Raw genomic sequence first — 16,573 nt, 5'->3', positions numbered from 1 at the left:
CTGGACTCTCCCACCACAGGAATTTCTCTCCAACTTGTTTAATTATCTTAAACACTTCAATTACATTATCCCTTAATTTTCTTCATTCAAGGCAATACAAGCTCAGTCTGTGAAACCTGTTCTCATAACTTAACTCTTTTAGTCGCAGGATATGAGGGAGTGATTAAACCAAATTGACAACTACAGAAACAATGTGGTAAATGGAGGGCCAAAGGGCAGGGAATTGGGAATTAGGAATTAGAAAGGACTGTCCAACTCCCCTGAGGGAAGAGGGTCTTCCAGGAATGGAAACTGATTGGTCAATGGACTCACGTGATCACTGGATCTCTGTAACCATCGGTGCATTTGTATGATGGAAACAAGCTCCATCTTTTGTCACTGAAGTTCAGCGTCGTGTCTGACCATCGGAATTGGGAGCCAGACTTAAGCACAGGGACCTTAAAGAAACTCTGTCTGTGGTATTCTGAGAGAGTTTCCCCTGATATGTGTGTGTGTTAGTAAAGTGAGCCAACTGTCTCTCAGGAGTGGGTATTGGGGTAGGATCAGACCCTGCTTTAGTTGGGACATGAATTATAGTCAGACCCTCTTCTGTCTGTGTGGAGTTTGCACATTCTCCCCGTGTCTGCGTGGGTTTCCTCTGGGTGCTCCGGTTTCCTCCCACAGTCCAAAGATGTGCAGGCTAGGTGGATTGGCCATGCTAAATTGCCCAAAGTGTTCAGGAATGTATAGATTAGGTGCGTCAAAGGGGGATGGGTCTGGGTGGGATGCTCTGAGGGTCAGTGTGGACTTGTTGGGCCGAAGGGCCTGTTTCCACACTGTAGGGATTCTATGATTCTAGGTGTTTGACTAATACCATGGGAAATGTTTGTACTCTCCTGTCTGGGAGGACTACGATCCTGAATATGGGGAGAGAGGTTGGGTTGGGGGGGGGTGGGGGGGGGTTGGTGGGTGTGAGTCTCTACAGACCTAAGTTCCCTCAGCCCATCGTACCTTGATGTAATAATGGTGTGATGTGTTCACTTTACACTTCAAGAATCCAAGATTTTTTTTCATTTTCTTGGAAAGATTTTGAGTAATTTTCAAATGCTTTCTTCATTGGTCGGTTCAGAACTTTGATGTAAACTGATTACTGTGTTGTTTGTTATCTGCTTTTAATCAATCTTCTACATTGATTTAGAACCCACAACAAATTTTAACTGAACTGAAAAATGCTGGTTTGTCAGCCTGGTTTGATCTTATTCACTGAAACACTTAGGTTCCTGCAATGAGTGGTATACACAATCTGTTAGCCAAAGTCACAGTGAGCTGGGGTACTTTCTCCATCAATGTTTATAATTTCCAGTCCCTAGGAAGCAGAACATTTCCTGAGAAAGGATTGTTTGAATCTACTCTTTTCCGAATCCAGGAAACCTGAAAGTTTGATTTGATTTAAAATGGTAACTAGTTAGAGCTGCAGGTGTCAGTGTTGTCTTTGTGTCTCGATTCCTGAAGCTGTGAAAGATGGTAAAGTCCCTGGTGTTAATTAGAATGGACATCTTAAGGGATTGTCTTCAATCTGATGGACCATTCTGCTTTCATTCACTCAGCAAAGTTCTATTGTTTAGGGTTTCTCCAAGCTTCATCCATGGGCTGTCTGGGATGTCACGAGTCATGGGCAGCAGTTTATCTTGTTTAGTGTGATGTTCATTACAAGCACTGCACTGGCTGATGTGCTCCTTCATCTCGTTGCTCACATTTGGCTAGTAGAGCATTTCTCTGACCTTCCTCAAACTAGATAAGAGGGCAGCACAATGGCACTGTGGTTAGCACTGCTGCCTTATTTCCTCCCACAGACCAAAGATGTGTAGTTTAGGTGGATTAGCCATGCTAAATTGCCTTGTAGCATCGAGGGATGTATAAGCTATGTGAGTTAGCCATGGGATTTGCAGGGTTACATAGATTGGATTGGGTGGCAGAGGGGTGTTTATCGGGGTGGGATGCTCTTCAGAGGGTCAGTGCAGATCCAATTGGCCAAATGGTCTTTATCTGCACTTTAGGGATTCTATAATTCTAGATTCGATTCCTTGACAGTTTGTGGTAGGATGTGTTTTGGCATCTCTTATCTCTTTCAGGGAAAATGACCTACTGCATTTGTACAAGATGCCATCTTGGGCAATCAGCTCATCTGTTTGTCCAATACTCTTTTACAGCAACAAAGGTTTTTCATCACAATTTCCTGTAACTTCTTGAAGAGTTGCATCTCTTCGTGAAATTTGTTTCATCTGAGCAAGACGCCGGTCTGTCAGATTCAATGCTGGGTTGATGGTTTCCAGAGCATGTTGTGCTGTTGCTTCTTGTTGAATCTGGAATATTTCATATTCTGTCCAAGCATCGATTTCCTTCAGAGACTGCAGCTGTCATTAGCATGTCAATGATGTACATCTGCTTCCCTTGCTTTGTACTTCCTGCCAAATGATATCCCTACAAATGAAGTAACATAATTTACAAATACTTTGGAGCAGCTAGAAGTGGTTTGAAAAAAGCTTTGAAATGGCTTCTGAACAGAGGCCACCATCACGTCTCCCTCCCAAACAAGTACTATTTGAAAAGCTTACAATTAAAGATGTTATTCCAGACTCTCTTTCTCAATCTGTGTACAGTGTTGTTCAGTGCATGTTAACGCTCTGGACACAAACACAACGCGTTGCCCTCACTGCATGGGGATTGCTCCAAGTCCTGTGTCACTGACATCACACTGCAGGGTGGCTCCATTGTTGACATCATAATCCCTCAGCACTGGTGATGTCATCACAAAGATCCAACCGATTTCCATACGATGGTTTCACTGGCCGATCTTCTCTGTTTTGAGCAGCGCTGTGAAGGGACTGGATGTCTTCCCACAGTTGTGCCGTTGTTCCTTGGGTGATGATGATTTTTATTTAATCTTGTTTAAACATGCCAGTCTCTCACTGAAATAAAAGCATGCTACTTTGCTTTTGCTGTTCAGCTTCAGTCCTGTGAGCTGTGGGGCCTTTTACCTTGACCACTCACACAACTGCAAACTTCAACTTTCTCAGTGTTTTAATAATCTGCAAAGTTCTAAACAAACACTCATAATTTTGCAATTTCACAAACTATGCATTTACATTGAGGTAACTTATTTCTTTCATAGTTCTCATCAATCAACTTTCTTTAGGAGGGAATATCGAATGGCCCAAAAGCTTTTGAACTAAATTTTAAAAACAACTTACTCCTCTTAGCTTCCACTTAAAATAAAGATTAAATGTTTTCTCTCTCTGGTTATACAGTCCCACAAGATGAATAAATTTCCATTAACACTGTAAAGGCACATACTGGTTTAAAATCATGGTAAACTAACACCCATACGGCACTGAAGTGGCCAAGCAAACAATGAGAAACAGTCAAGGCCCAGAGGTAAGCTCTCCATGCTGGCTATAATGATACAAAGGAAATTTCGACGAGGGAGCTCAAATTCCGTTCAGTCTGGACTCCAAACTTGGTATCATGAATGCAGTCACGGCTGAATACTATGTTTCTAAGGCTCTGGATGGCATTAGCTGTGAGCTGGACATCCACAGATACACAACAGGGGTGATCATCCAGCTCGTTCCTCTGCTGTCATGTTCATGCTCAGCATGTTCCCAACTCTGGTGACCACAGCAGCCAATTCCCCCTCTCTCCTGCTAGCCACCTGACCCCATATGGATGAAGGTGTAGATTCCTGAGCAGCAGTGTCGCTGCTGATGGGAGAGAGCTCAGGTATGAGGCAGCCATGATCCAGATGACAATCAGTTTCTGGGAAAAGATGGACAGCTCCTGCAAACAGCTGAAAAGATAATTGAGAGCTCTAAACAGGAGTTGCGCATTATAACTGAGGCTATGCATCCGGTGGGAGATATGTCAGGGCACATTATCGAGGGGGTGCTCAATGTAAAGGCATTCTGGCAATATTTGGAGACAGAACATTGACACTTGGGCAATGTAAAGGCACAGTAGGTCATGAGCACTCTCCCTAAGGAGGACAGTCAGTAAATCAGCAATGATCCAGGACAGCTACATGTCCCACAAGAAGTGAACAACATTCCTCTGGATCGTTATCACAAATTTTGGGGGAGGGATCAGAGTGACCAATCAGGATTGCACCGTGGTGGCCATAATGTCAATGCTTGAGGGCAGCACTCAGAGCGGGTGCAGAAGTCAGAGAGGGAGGCCACAGAATTTGGAATGGTGGGGGGAATCATTCAGAGCAGGGGGCAGCATTTGGAGCGGGGTAGGGGAGGCAGCATTTGCAGTGGGGGAGGGCAGCATTCAGAGCAGGAGGAGGAGGCAGCATTCAGAGCAGGGGACAGCAGTCAGAGTAGGGGGGACAGTACCTGGACTGGGGACATCACTCAGACAGAGGGCAGCACTCAGAGCAGCAAGGTCGGGATAATACCAACGCTTGGCCCAACAGATGGCAAGTAACATTCGCGCCACACAAGTACCAGGTAATGACCATCACCAGTAAGAGACAATCCAACCACTGCCCTTTGACACTCAAAGGTGGCACCATCACTGAATACCCACGATCAATATCCTGAGAGTTACCATTGACCAGAAACTCAACTGGACTCACCACATAAACACAGTGGCTACAAGAGCAGGTCAGGGGTTAGGAATACCATAGCACGTAATTCACCACCTGACTCCTCAAAGTCTGTCCATCACTTACAAGGCACAAGTCAGGAGTGTGATAGAATACTCTTCATTTGCCTGGATGAGTGCAGCTCCAACAGCACTCAAAAAGCTTGATACCATTCAAGATAAAGCAGCCACTTGATTGGCACTACATCCACAAGCATCCATTCCCTCCACCAACGACGCTCAATAGCAGTGGTGTGTACTATCTACAAAATGCACTGCAGAAATTCAAGAAAACTCCTTCAACATAATCCTTTAAACACACAACCATTTCCATCTAAAACGGCACAGGCAGCAGATACATGGAAAAACTACCACCTTCAAGTTCCCGTCCAAGCCACTCACCATCCTGACTTGGAAATATATCACCGTTCCTTCAGTGCTGCTGGTGAAAATCCTGGTATTCCCTCCATGAGAGCATTGTGCATCAACCTAGAGCACATGGACTGCAGTGGTTCGAGAAGGCAGCTCACCACCACCTTCTCAAGGGCAACTAGGGATGGGCAATGAATGCTGGCCCAACCAGCAATGCCCACATCCCGTGAATGAATAAAAGAATATTCAAAAAAATGATGCAATGCCCTCTTGAATGCCTCAGTTGAACCTGCCTCCACCTCATTTCCAGGCAGTGCACTCCATTCCTTATGTACTTGCTGAGTGAAAAGGTGTTTTTTTGTTTACATTTGCCTCTTTTGCAAGTCACTTTAAATCCATGCCTTCTAGTCTTGATTCTTTTCTGAGTGGGAACAGATTCTCCCTATCTACTCAGACCATGCATAACAGGACTGCAGGCTGGGCTAGTATTAATTGCCCACAAAAAGGCATCAAATCTGGCAGTGATAACATAGAGGCAAAGGGTTACGTTACAATCACCAAACACCCATTTTGTATAGCCCAGTGACCTAATGGATAAGGCACTGGCCTCTTTTCTTTTCAAATATAACCCAATTGGATCAATTCCAGCAATTGCAAGAATGAGCTGACAAGATCCGGCTATGCTTTATGTGTGTCAGAAATTAATACTTCAAAGTATCAACTGTATGTCTTTCCTGAAGTTTCCTTGTTTGTCCTGACACTCAGTTTCAGTGATTTCTCTAAGCCAGCTTCCTGGCCACCTCTTTGACTTTGCCGTGTCACCTGGCCTCACCCCTCTCATCGTATCAATCACAGAGAAGGCTAACTCTGATCACTTCCATGGATTACCCACATCCCCCTTCAACATTCCAGCACTACCTCCTCCTTTTTCCTCCCTGGAAAAAAACTATTCCTCAATTCACTGATAGACTTTTGAGAGTGAAGTTAACTGTCCAGACCTTTGACCATCCATTCACCACAACATTTCTGCAGTGACTGATTTATTCAAACCCACCCTCACTCCACATGTCCTCTGAGACCCCACTAAAACCATTCCCTCTCTTACCTTGGCTGTTTCCCCAGATACACCTTCATATCCACTCCCTTAATACCAAGGCAGACAGAAAAGTTATAGTGATAACTGGTTTCAGATGTAGGGAGTGCCTGTGAAACAATGCATTGGAATTCTGACAAGGGAACTGTGATATAGTTCCACATTGACTTTATATCAAAAATAACAAAACTAAATGCTGCAGATTCACTCTCTGCATTTTGTATACTTGTAGAAACAGCATTTTGTCTTTGACTAGCAACAATATTAGATAATGATGTTAAAATCTGTTCACATATTCGATTAAACTTTAGTGTTAGTTTCTTTCGAACGTTTCTCACAGACTTGGAATTTCTCAGAACACTGCAAGATCTAAAAATCCAATGGAAAGGTAATTTCTGAATTAGTTTTGTGATGACCACGATGAGAATAGTGCACTGCACTGTTGCTTTTGTCTTACTCCTCCAGAGTCACAACTTGACAAAAAGATTCTACCCCATTCCCAATACAGACAATCCCAAACTTTCTCGATGCTAGGCTTTGAATCATCCAAGTTTTATGAATAATCATAGCATTATTCATTCATTATAAAATGAAACCCATTCAATGGGGATACAAAATAGGTTAAACACTCACAGTTTATAATATGAATATAGAAAGTTTTATCCCTCCAACTAACACAAAATGCACACACACTCTTCAGGCAAAGGGAAGAAAATGTATTTCTCTGCAGACATTCACTTTAATAAAAGATACTTTATGTTCAAAGGTGGCGATTCATTCAGATAAAACAGGATGACGTGTAGAGTGCTCTGAAGTTTGTCAATCCGGCAGATGCAACTTGCTGAGGAAATCGAACTTCTCAATGTTATTTCTGTCACTCTCCCAGAAGAAGAATCAGCTTTCACCCCGAGCTCACAACAAATGTACTTTAGAAACAGGAGACACAAGCTGGGCAGCTTCTTCTGGAGCAGGCTTTCTCCAAATAAAATTCCAAACATAAAGCCTGCAAACACAACTTAAACAGAATAGTAATAAAATCAAGACCTGAAGGAGTTTTCCCTAAAGTGAGTTCAGGCGACCAAGCCCAGTTCTGGGACAATGTGGTTTCCAAGAAATACCTTGCTTGAAGACAAAATTCTAACATCAATTTTCATTGTTTTTGCTGTAAAAGGTCAATCGAGGTGAGTCCACAATCTTTCAACTCAAGTTCATAAAAACGATTAAATGACACACCTTCATAACATGAACAAAAATAAAGATGCAGGAAAAGCTCAGCAGGTCTAGCAGCATCTGTGAAGGAAAAACAGAGTTAACGTTTCGGGTCTGGTGACCCTTGTTTTTGTTCCTGATTTACAGCATCCGCAGTTCTTTCGGTTTTTATTCACCTTCATAACATGTTGCATTGAGAGGAAATTCTGTTCTCTTCTCTGAAGCTGCAAAGCAGCAGACACTCAGAATGTAACAATGTAACATATCTTCTGATGAGTAGCTTGTATCCCTCTTGTCCACAGCAGGAATAATCCAGACACACATTCCCCTGAATCACCCACTTCCTGTGGCTGAGGAAACCTTCCCAGAGACACAGTGTTATCTATGCACAAGCAACAGCTTCTATATTGATGTCTTCATTTGGTGATGTTTGATGATCCAGTTAAAGATTAAACTGACATCCTTAACATGACTGGAGTGATGATGGGAAAAGTTTGAAACTGACAGTGCTTTGGAATGACAGCTCTCAGTGCAACATAAGCAGGTGACTCAGCACCAAGTCCGTGTCTGGTGAATGAGGAGGAGGTGAAACAATCCTGGCACATGTCACACTGGAAGAGTTTGTCTCCCATGTAGATTCATTGATGTTCCAGAAGGTCCAATAACTGACTTCAATACAGAGCTTACACTGATAGGGCTTCTCTTGTGTGATAGCCTCAAAGTGCAAGGTTTCTCACACACCTCACACCTGAATGGTTTCACACTGGTACGGATCCTCTACTACATCAGGAGACTTGAGAAGGGACTTAAAGCCTTATCAAAAACATTGCACATCAACAGTTTATATCTGTGTTTGAAGGAGGAGCTGATTCAGTTAGTTTGTGAAGACTCAATTCTGCACCTCTACTTCATGGGTTACTCCCCTGTGTGAATCCTCTGGTGTGTCAGCAGCCTTGTGGATGTCACAAAAGCTTTATCACAAACACAACATTTGAAGGGTTTGTCTGGTATATGGATCTTCTGATGGACCAGGAGGCTTGATAACCGTGTGAAGGCTTTGCTACACATCTCACACTTGAATGGTTTTTCTCCTGTGTGAATGCGTTCATGAATGAGGAAATTCGATAGCTGTGAGAATGGCTTGCCACACACCCCACACATGAATGGTTTCTCTCCTGTGTGAATGCGTTGATGTTCCCGAAGGTTCGATAATGTAGAGAATGTTTTGTCACACACTTTGCACATGAATGGCTTCTTGCCTGTGTGAGTGTGTTGATGTGTATGGAGATTTGATGACTGAGAAAATGATTTGTTGCACACTTCGCATGTGAATGCTTTATCCCCTGTGTGAATGCGTTGGTGTACACGGAGTGTTGATAAATATGAAAAAGATTTGCGGCATACACCGCATGTGAATGGTTTCTCCCCTGTGTGAATACGTTGGTGTCTGCGGAGGGTCGATGAATCTGAGAATGATTTGTTACACACCTGACAGGTGAATGGTTTCTCCCCTGTGTGAATGCGTCGGTGAACACGGAGGTGGGATGACTCGGAAAAGGACTTGTCACACACATCACAGGTGAATGGTTTCTCCCCTGTGTGAATACGTTGGTGATTGTGGAGATTTGACGACTGCATGAATGATTTTTTGCACACCTCACATGTGAAAGGTTTCTCCCCAGTGTGCACACGTCGGTGTTTCACAAGCGTCGATGACCTTGTGAAGTCTTGATTACAAACCTCACATTTGAATGGTTTCTCTTCCATCTGTCTGTTCAATAGATACACCTTGTGTTAGGGGATCTGATGAGCCTGTGGAGCCCTCCTCACACTTGAACAGTTTCTCACCTGTAGGAATGAGTCAGTAGTTCATGAGGCTCGATGAACGATTGGAACTCTCACCACACTTAGAGCCACTCACACTTCTTCCCAGCTTCACCCTGACTGATCACCCACAGCCGAACCTTCAGAAGGCTCCACACCACTGACCAGTTTCAGATCTGATGAATTGTCAAAGCTCCCCTGACCTGATTGATTTCCAGATGATGGTTTCACTGCCCAACTTTCTCTATGTCTAGCAATGCTGTAAAGGGACTGGATGGTTTCCCAGAATTATGCAGTTGTTCCTTGGGTGATGGTCAGGATCTGTAGTGTCTATCCTCTCTGTATTCTCTGGTGTAGTACAGTGCAATCCTTCCGTAAAACAGGAAAAGGAAATATGATTTCCTTCAACCCTCTCTCTTCTCTTTTGCTGAAGGGACTGACTTCAAATTCTAATGCACACTTTTAGGAAAGGCTGGGGTCTTCAGGTAAAATCTGTGAAACAAAAGACATTGAAAGATATTTCAAAAAACATGTCTCCAGGGATAGCTGCCAACAGCTGATACAGTACTGGATTAATGATGCAGCGATTCAGAGTTCAAATTCATCCATGAAAGTTCAATTCATTCCTGGATGAAGGCCTTGTCTTATGAGGAAAGATTGAACATGTTAAGCCTAAATCCATTGGAGTTCAGAAGAATGAGGGGTGATCCGATAGAAACACATTGAGGGAATGAATGGACATTTCCCTCTGTGGGGGAGGCTCACACTTTAAGATGGAGTTGAGAAGAATTTTTTTCTTCAGATGGCCATGCAAAATGCTTTTTCCCAGGGAGAGATGGAATCAGTGTCATGGAATGTTTTAAAAGTGAAGTGTAGCACTGAGTTTATTTTTCAATAATTGGTTATCATTTAATTATGTGCAATGCTGAAGTGAATTGTAAATGTTATATTGTTTAATTGTGGTCAATAAAATACTGTGTCTTTGTTTACAGTTGCAATTTTCTGACTGTTAAGTTCTTCCATTTGCACAGGTCTTTGTTTAACTTTATCATTGTGTTTATGACCATGGTCTAATGGGAGGACGTTTCTTGACATGTTATTATTTGGAATCTTTGGAACCATGCATATCTTTATGTTTTATTGTATTTTTATATTGTGTCTGTTCAGAGGGAAGGAAATAGTTTTAGTTTAATTTTAGACTAGTCCTGACAGTGGTAATAGGTTGTCTCAAAGTGAGTTTAGATGCAAATAAATGAGGTATTATTTTGAAAAGTCCCTGAGGGTGAATAGTTCAGTGATTTAGAAAATAAGGGGCAAGAGAGGGGGCATAAAATGAGCTTTTGCCTAACAATAAGGTGTCGTATGAGACAGGGAGCCAGAGATGGAAACAATGTCTTTTTACAAGGACAGAAATGTTCAAAAGGTGAGTGTTTTTTTTTCAAATAGAAAAGACCTGGAACATCAGCAATGCAGTTTAGCAGTCTTCAGAAGTCAGTGCATTGGAAAAGAAGTCCCAATAAGAGAAACATTCCTGAAAGAGAAGGTTTTAAGGTGCCACAGAAGAAGATATTGTACGATGAATGAATAGGATTAAGGAACACAATTTATGGATTGTTATTGCTTTTCATGAAATCATATCAGATATTGAGTGAATGCAGAGGATTGCTGCAAATATATCTATGCCAATTGAACAAGAAACTTCAAGTAGAACCATGGTGACTCTTCAGTGGATTTCAGTATCTGCAAGGTTGTTGCTGAGGGTAAAAGGACAATCTTTATTTCTGATATTCATAAGAAGACTTCAAACAGTACTTACAAAGTTCAAAATAGCTTTTTTATCCCTTAGTGTGCAAAAAACCTTTGTAAAAAGTTAACAAACAGCCTCTTGTTTAGAGGTGCAGTAACAAAAGAGTAACTATGCAGAGAACAGGGCCCCCTTAAAGATCAGCAAGACTGCCTATATGTGAAACCGCAGGTGATGGGGAAGATAGTAAACAAGTATGTTGCATCAGTGTTTACTGTGGTCAAGGATATGGAAGCTAGAGAACATGGGGAAATAAATAGTGACGTCTTGAAAAATGTCCACATTACAGAGGAGGAGGTGCTGCATGTCTTAAAATGCATAAAGGTGGATAAATCCCTGGAACCTGATCAGGTGTACTCCAGAACTCTGTGGGAAGCTAGGGACGTGATTGCTGGGCCCCTTGCTGAGATATCTGTATCATTGATAGCCACAGGTGAGGTGCCAGAAGACTGGAGATTTGGCTAACGTGGTGCCACTATTTAAGAAAGGTGGTAAGGAAAAGTCAGGGAACTATAGACCAGTGAGCCTGACATCGCTGATGGGCAAGTTGTTGGAGGGTATTCTGAGGGTCAGAATTTACATGTATTTGGAAAGGCGAGGACTGATTAGGGATAGTCAACATGGCTTTGTGCGTGGGAAATCGAGTCTCACCAACTTGATTGAGTTTTTTGAAGAAGTAACGAAGAGCATTGGTAATGGCAGAACAGTGGATGTGATCTAAATGGACTTCAGTGAGGCATTTGACACAGTTCCTCATGGTAGACTGGTTAGCAAGGTTAGATCACATGGAATACAGGGAGAACTAGCCATTTGGATACAGAACTGGCTTGAAGGTAGGAGATAGAAGGTGGTGGTGGAGGGCTGCTTTACAGACTGGAGGCCTGTGACCAGTGGTGTGCCACAAGGATTGGTGCTGGGTCCGTTGCTTTTTGCCTTTTATACAAATGATTTGGATGTGAACATAGGAGCTATGATTAGTAAGTTTGCAGATGACGCCAAAATTGGAGGTGTAGTGGGCAGCGAAGAAGGTTCCTTAGAGCATAACAGGACCTTGATCAGATGGGCCGAGGAGTGGTAGATGGAGTTTAATTTAGATAAATGTGAGGTGCTACATTTTGGGAAGGCACCTCAGGGCAGGACTTACACACTTAATAGTAAGGTCGTGGGGAGTGTTGCTGAACAAAGAGACCTTGGAGTGCAGGTTCACAGTTCCTTGAAAATGGAGTCACAGGTAGACAGGATAGTGAAGAAGATGTTTGGTATGCTTGTCTTTATTGGTCAGTGCATTGAGTATAGAAGTTAGGAAGTCACGTTGAGGCTGTACTGGACATTGGTTAGGCCACTTTTGGAATACTGTGTGTAATTCTGGTCCCCCTACTATAGGAAGGATGTTGTGAAATTTGAAAGGGTTCAGAAAAGATTTATGAGGATGTTGCCAGGTTTGGAGGGTTTGAGCTAGAGGGAGAGGCTGAATAGCCTGGGGCTACTTTCCCTGGAGCATCAGAGGCTGAGGAGTGACCTTATAGAAGTTTTATAAAATCATAAGGGGCATGGATAGGGTGAATAGCCACAGTCTTTATCCCAGGGTAGGGGAGTCCAAAATGAGATGGCATAGATTTAAGGTGAGAGGAGAAAGATTTAGTCGGGACCTAAGGGGCAACTTTTTCACACCGAGGATGGCGGTATATGGAATGAGCTGCCAGAGGAAGTGGTGGAGGCTGGTACAAATGCAACATTTGGATGGATACATGATTAGTAAGGGTTTAGACAGATATTGACCAAATAGTGACAAATGGGATTAGATTAATGTAGGATATCTGGTCAACAAGGACTCTTTTGGACTGAAGGGTCTGTTTCTGCGCTGTACTTCTCTATGACTCTGACTGACTGCCATGATAAACAAACAGTAAAAATAAAAAAACTTATGGTCTGTCAATTCAGAGTGCAGTCTGGGATCTGACTTTTCCCGAATTAGTCTCATCTCAGATTGTCACACAAACATAAACTGTGAAGCTACTTAGAAGTGAAGCAACACTGGGTCAAGCCATAGGAAATCAGTCAGGTGGTAACAGGAAGTGATCTCAGAAAGACAACCATTACTATCAAGAAACAAATCACAAATTGGACAAAGATTGTCTCAGGAATTTGAGATTCGTCACTGCTATTCTTACATTAGCGAGCCAATTAAAGTCCAGAGATGCTGCTGACCACGCACCAAGATAATGAGAGTTACTAAACAGTGGTTCTGAGCAGCCAGGCCTACAGGAAGGAGAAAGACAGGAGAACAACTTCAGTCAACAAAACAGAAACAGACTCCCAGATCGAGGGTGATAGAGAAGGGATGGCAGAGAGACAGAAGGGAAAGGAGGAGAGGAAAGATGTGGGGAGATAGGCATTAGCAGGCAGCTGGGGAAGAGTGCACTGTGTGAGCGGAGTAACATTGTGGAGGTTGGAGGGCCAATGTCACTATTTGTGGAGCTTCAGAGACAAGTAGGGATTGATGTTGAGGTGCAAGTTGGGGACAAGTGGGGTTGAGGGGTTGACAGGTGTCAGGGGATGGGGGCAGGAAAACACACTAGGATGTGTCACACAAGGTGGAAGGCAGAGGCGGGAGCAGGAGGTGGAGAGCAGAAATGGGGAAGCATACATGTGCGGTAGAGATAAGAGAGGAGATGGGGAGGAGACAGAGAATGGGAGAGTAGAGGAGGACAGTAGTGGTGGGGAAGGAGAGGAACAGGAGAGGGGGAGAGGAAGGAGAGGGGAGAGAGGGGTTTGGAGGAGAGGAGAGTGGGACCGGTAGGTGTGGAGGGGGAGATGGAATGAGGGCAGGGGGGAAGCAAGGAGGCAGAGGGAGATGAGGTAGATCGGGTGGGGCACTGGAGTAAGAGGCTGGGATTATGAGTGCAGTGGAGAGATGTGTGTGTGTGTGCGTGTGTGTGTGTGTGTGCGCGCGCACACGTGTGTCAGCTAAGAGAGGATGAGCATGTGGGAGCAAGGGAGCGATGGAGGGTCAGAGAGGGGTTTGCGAGGGTGAATATCCCATTGTCCTCCGAGATAACCTTCACCTATCCCCTATACCACCAATTGCGGTGTCATCTGCAAACTTACTGACCATACCTCCTATATTCACATCCAAATCATTTATATACATGATGAAAAGCAGTGATCCAGCACTGATCCCCGTGGCACAATGCTGGTCACGGGCCTCCAGTCTGAAAAACAACCTGCTATTTTAGAATACTGTATTCAACACTGGTCTGCCTGCTACTGGGGACTGTGAGGTTGAGCAGAGTCAGGGAGGTGGTTAAGGGGGTTGCGATAGGGTTGGGGAGGGAGTGGACGGGAGCCAGAGAGTTATCATGCACCTCACCGAGGGGGAGGGAGGAGTAAGAAGTGGGGGCTGGAGAGTGTGGGGTGTCTGGGAACAAGGCTGGGAAAATGTGAAGGAGGAGCTGTACAAAAACAGCAAATTACAAAGAAACACAAACAGTTTAAGAAAATAGACAAAATGGTGACAATTGGATTTCCACGTTAGGACTTTAAACCTATAAAGGACAGAATACGATTTTTATAAATGGAGAAAAACCTAGAAACACAGGAGGTTCAAAGAGATTTGGAGACCCAAGTATAGATAGCAAGGGACAGAAAATAATAAAAAGTCTAAGGAAATGTTGGCGATAGCAAGAACTGCAGATGCTGGAGTCAGAGACAGCACAGTACGGAGCTGGAGGAACATAGCAGGTCAGGCAGCATCAGAGGAGCAGGAAAGTTGACGTTTTGGGTTGGGAAGAAGGATCTCCAGCATCTGCAGTTCTTGCCAGCTCTGAGTGATTTATAACTCCATTGTGAAGCCTTTTCCAAGATGCCCACATTGGTGAAGTTGTCCTCTTCATCCGGAAAGATCTCAGTGGGTCTCTCTCCCAATGCAACTCCATGGTAATCTCCTCTGCCCTGTATTGAAATGTTGGCCTTTATATCTCAACGAAAACAATACAGGGAGAGTAGAAGTCATGTTTCAGGGATACAAAGCACTGGTTTCACTTCACCTGGAAAACCGGGAGCAGCTTAGGGCCTCAGCAGGACATCAACTGGAATCCTCAGACACTCTGCACCTCAGCTTCTCATATTCAGGAATGAGCCATTAACAAAACTCAGCCTGGAAATCAGAAGGGAAATGCTTCCAACAAACACACTCAATATCCAACACACAGCTCCAGTCAAACAGTTCAGCACAAAGCACCGAGTAAACAGCTCTCTCAGCTGGATCTTCTCACACAGCATAAGGGACATTTCCACCCCTGATTGCCCACAGGATAGTCAGGCTGCCTGAAGATTGGTGTGGATATTATGGGATACAATTTGTATAAAAGCTGCTCCTTCACTCACCATCTCCTCACTTGGTTTCAGTCCCTATAGGAAGTGAACCAGCTCTGGAAGAGGAGAGAATGGGCAGAGTGGGTGGACTCTCTGATTGACGTCTCTCACAGTCAATCCAAATATTTCTGCAGCAACATGAGTTTCCTGAAGCTTGGGAAACTGACCGGTGAAATGGAGGTGACTTTGAGCAGCAGATCAGGTGGAGATTTAAACTTGTCATTGTCCCATCTGAATAAAACCTCACTTATTGCAGCTGCTGTCTCAGTTCCCCTGATAAATGTATGACAGAGATTTCTAGTGTGGGAATAGCATTCTTCATCCTCAGAAGCTTTCATACTGACAACAGGGGGCATATTTTTAAAGTTAGAGGAGAAAGATTTTAAAAAGACATGGCGGGGGCAACTTTTTTTTACACAGAGCGTTTCATGTGTGAAATGAACTTCCAGAGGAAGTGGTGAATGCGGGTATAGTTACAACATTTAAAAGACATTTGGATAAGTACATGAATAAGAAATGTTTGGAGAGATATAGGCCAAGCGCAGGTGGGTGGAACTAGTTTAGTTGAGATTATGGTTGGCATGGACTGGTTGGACCAATGGGTCTGTTACTATGACTCTGACTCTGTCAAAGTGATGTACTGTATGATCCTAAAAGTGGATACGATAAGGGAGCCATCCTGAAAGAGAAGGAAATAATGACAAAAGGAACATATGCGGATTGAGTATCTATAAATGCATAAAGTGATAAAAGGAAACCTTTTATCTACCATTCTTCACCGTGACATAATGCCATAAAAGAAGAACCATAGTAGGAAATTGTCTCATTGGTACAATCATTCAGATGAAACACTGTAGTTAAATAACAATATTGAATCTTGCTCTATAACTTCACACCTGGTTTAAATTGTTATAAATGGCAAAATTCGTAGTGGTCTTCAAATTATGAAACCATAAAAAATTTACATTTATGTATGGAATAAGTATCTGAAAATAAGTCCTACTCTTTAAAAAAATGTAAATTGTAGTTAATGGGTCTGCATCAGTTATATTAAATATAAAAGTTGGCATGTTATGTTCCAGCTGTATAAAACTTCAGTTCGGCCACATTTGTTATATTACATGCAGTTCTGGTTGCCATACTACTACAAGGATGTGGTTGAAGAGGTTGTAGCCTGGTCTGAAGAGTTTTAGTTATGAGGATAAACTCAGATTGTTTTCTCTGGAAAGATGGAGGCTGACAGGGCACCTGATACAAAACTGAGAGGTGTGGAT

At 43.2% G+C, this 16,573-nt stretch overlaps 1 protein-coding gene across 2 annotated transcripts; it reads right to left on the bottom strand.

Moving 5' to 3' along the window:
- Positions 1 to 6,826: 6,826 nt before the first annotated feature.
- LOC109928795 (zinc finger protein 271-like) lies at positions 6,827 to 15,350 on the bottom strand. Of its 2 annotated transcripts, none has more exons than XM_048616831.1 (2): positions 15,312 to 15,350; positions 6,827 to 9,613 (listed from the first exon to the last, which is right to left on the bottom strand). In XM_048616831.1, exon 2 carries the CDS (start codon positions 9,062 to 9,064, stop codon positions 8,213 to 8,215), a length of 852 nt encoding a protein of 283 aa, XP_048472788.1. In that variant the 5' UTR covers positions 9,065 to 9,613; positions 15,312 to 15,350; the 3' UTR covers positions 6,827 to 8,212. The 2 variants fall into 2 exon arrangements, with proteins under 2 accessions (XP_048472788.1, XP_048472789.1); XM_048616832.1 differs by lacking the exon at positions 15,312 to 15,350 and adding an exon at positions 14,972 to 15,076.
- Positions 15,351 to 16,573: the final 1,223 nt, after the last annotated feature.

This window comes from Rhincodon typus, chromosome 35 (genome assembly GCF_021869965.1).
Source record: "Rhincodon typus isolate 14 chromosome 35, sRhiTyp1.1, whole genome shotgun sequence".
NCBI classification, from domain to species: domain Eukaryota; kingdom Metazoa; phylum Chordata; class Chondrichthyes; order Orectolobiformes; family Rhincodontidae; genus Rhincodon; species Rhincodon typus.
This window is presented reverse-complemented; position numbering and strand designations above follow the sequence as displayed.

Bases quoted from the DNA above. Each gene is read 5' to 3' on its own strand.
- LOC109928795 (XM_048616831.1), bottom strand. From the start codon at position 9,064: ATGGAAGAGAAACCATTCAAATGTGAGGTTTGTAATCAAGACTTCACA.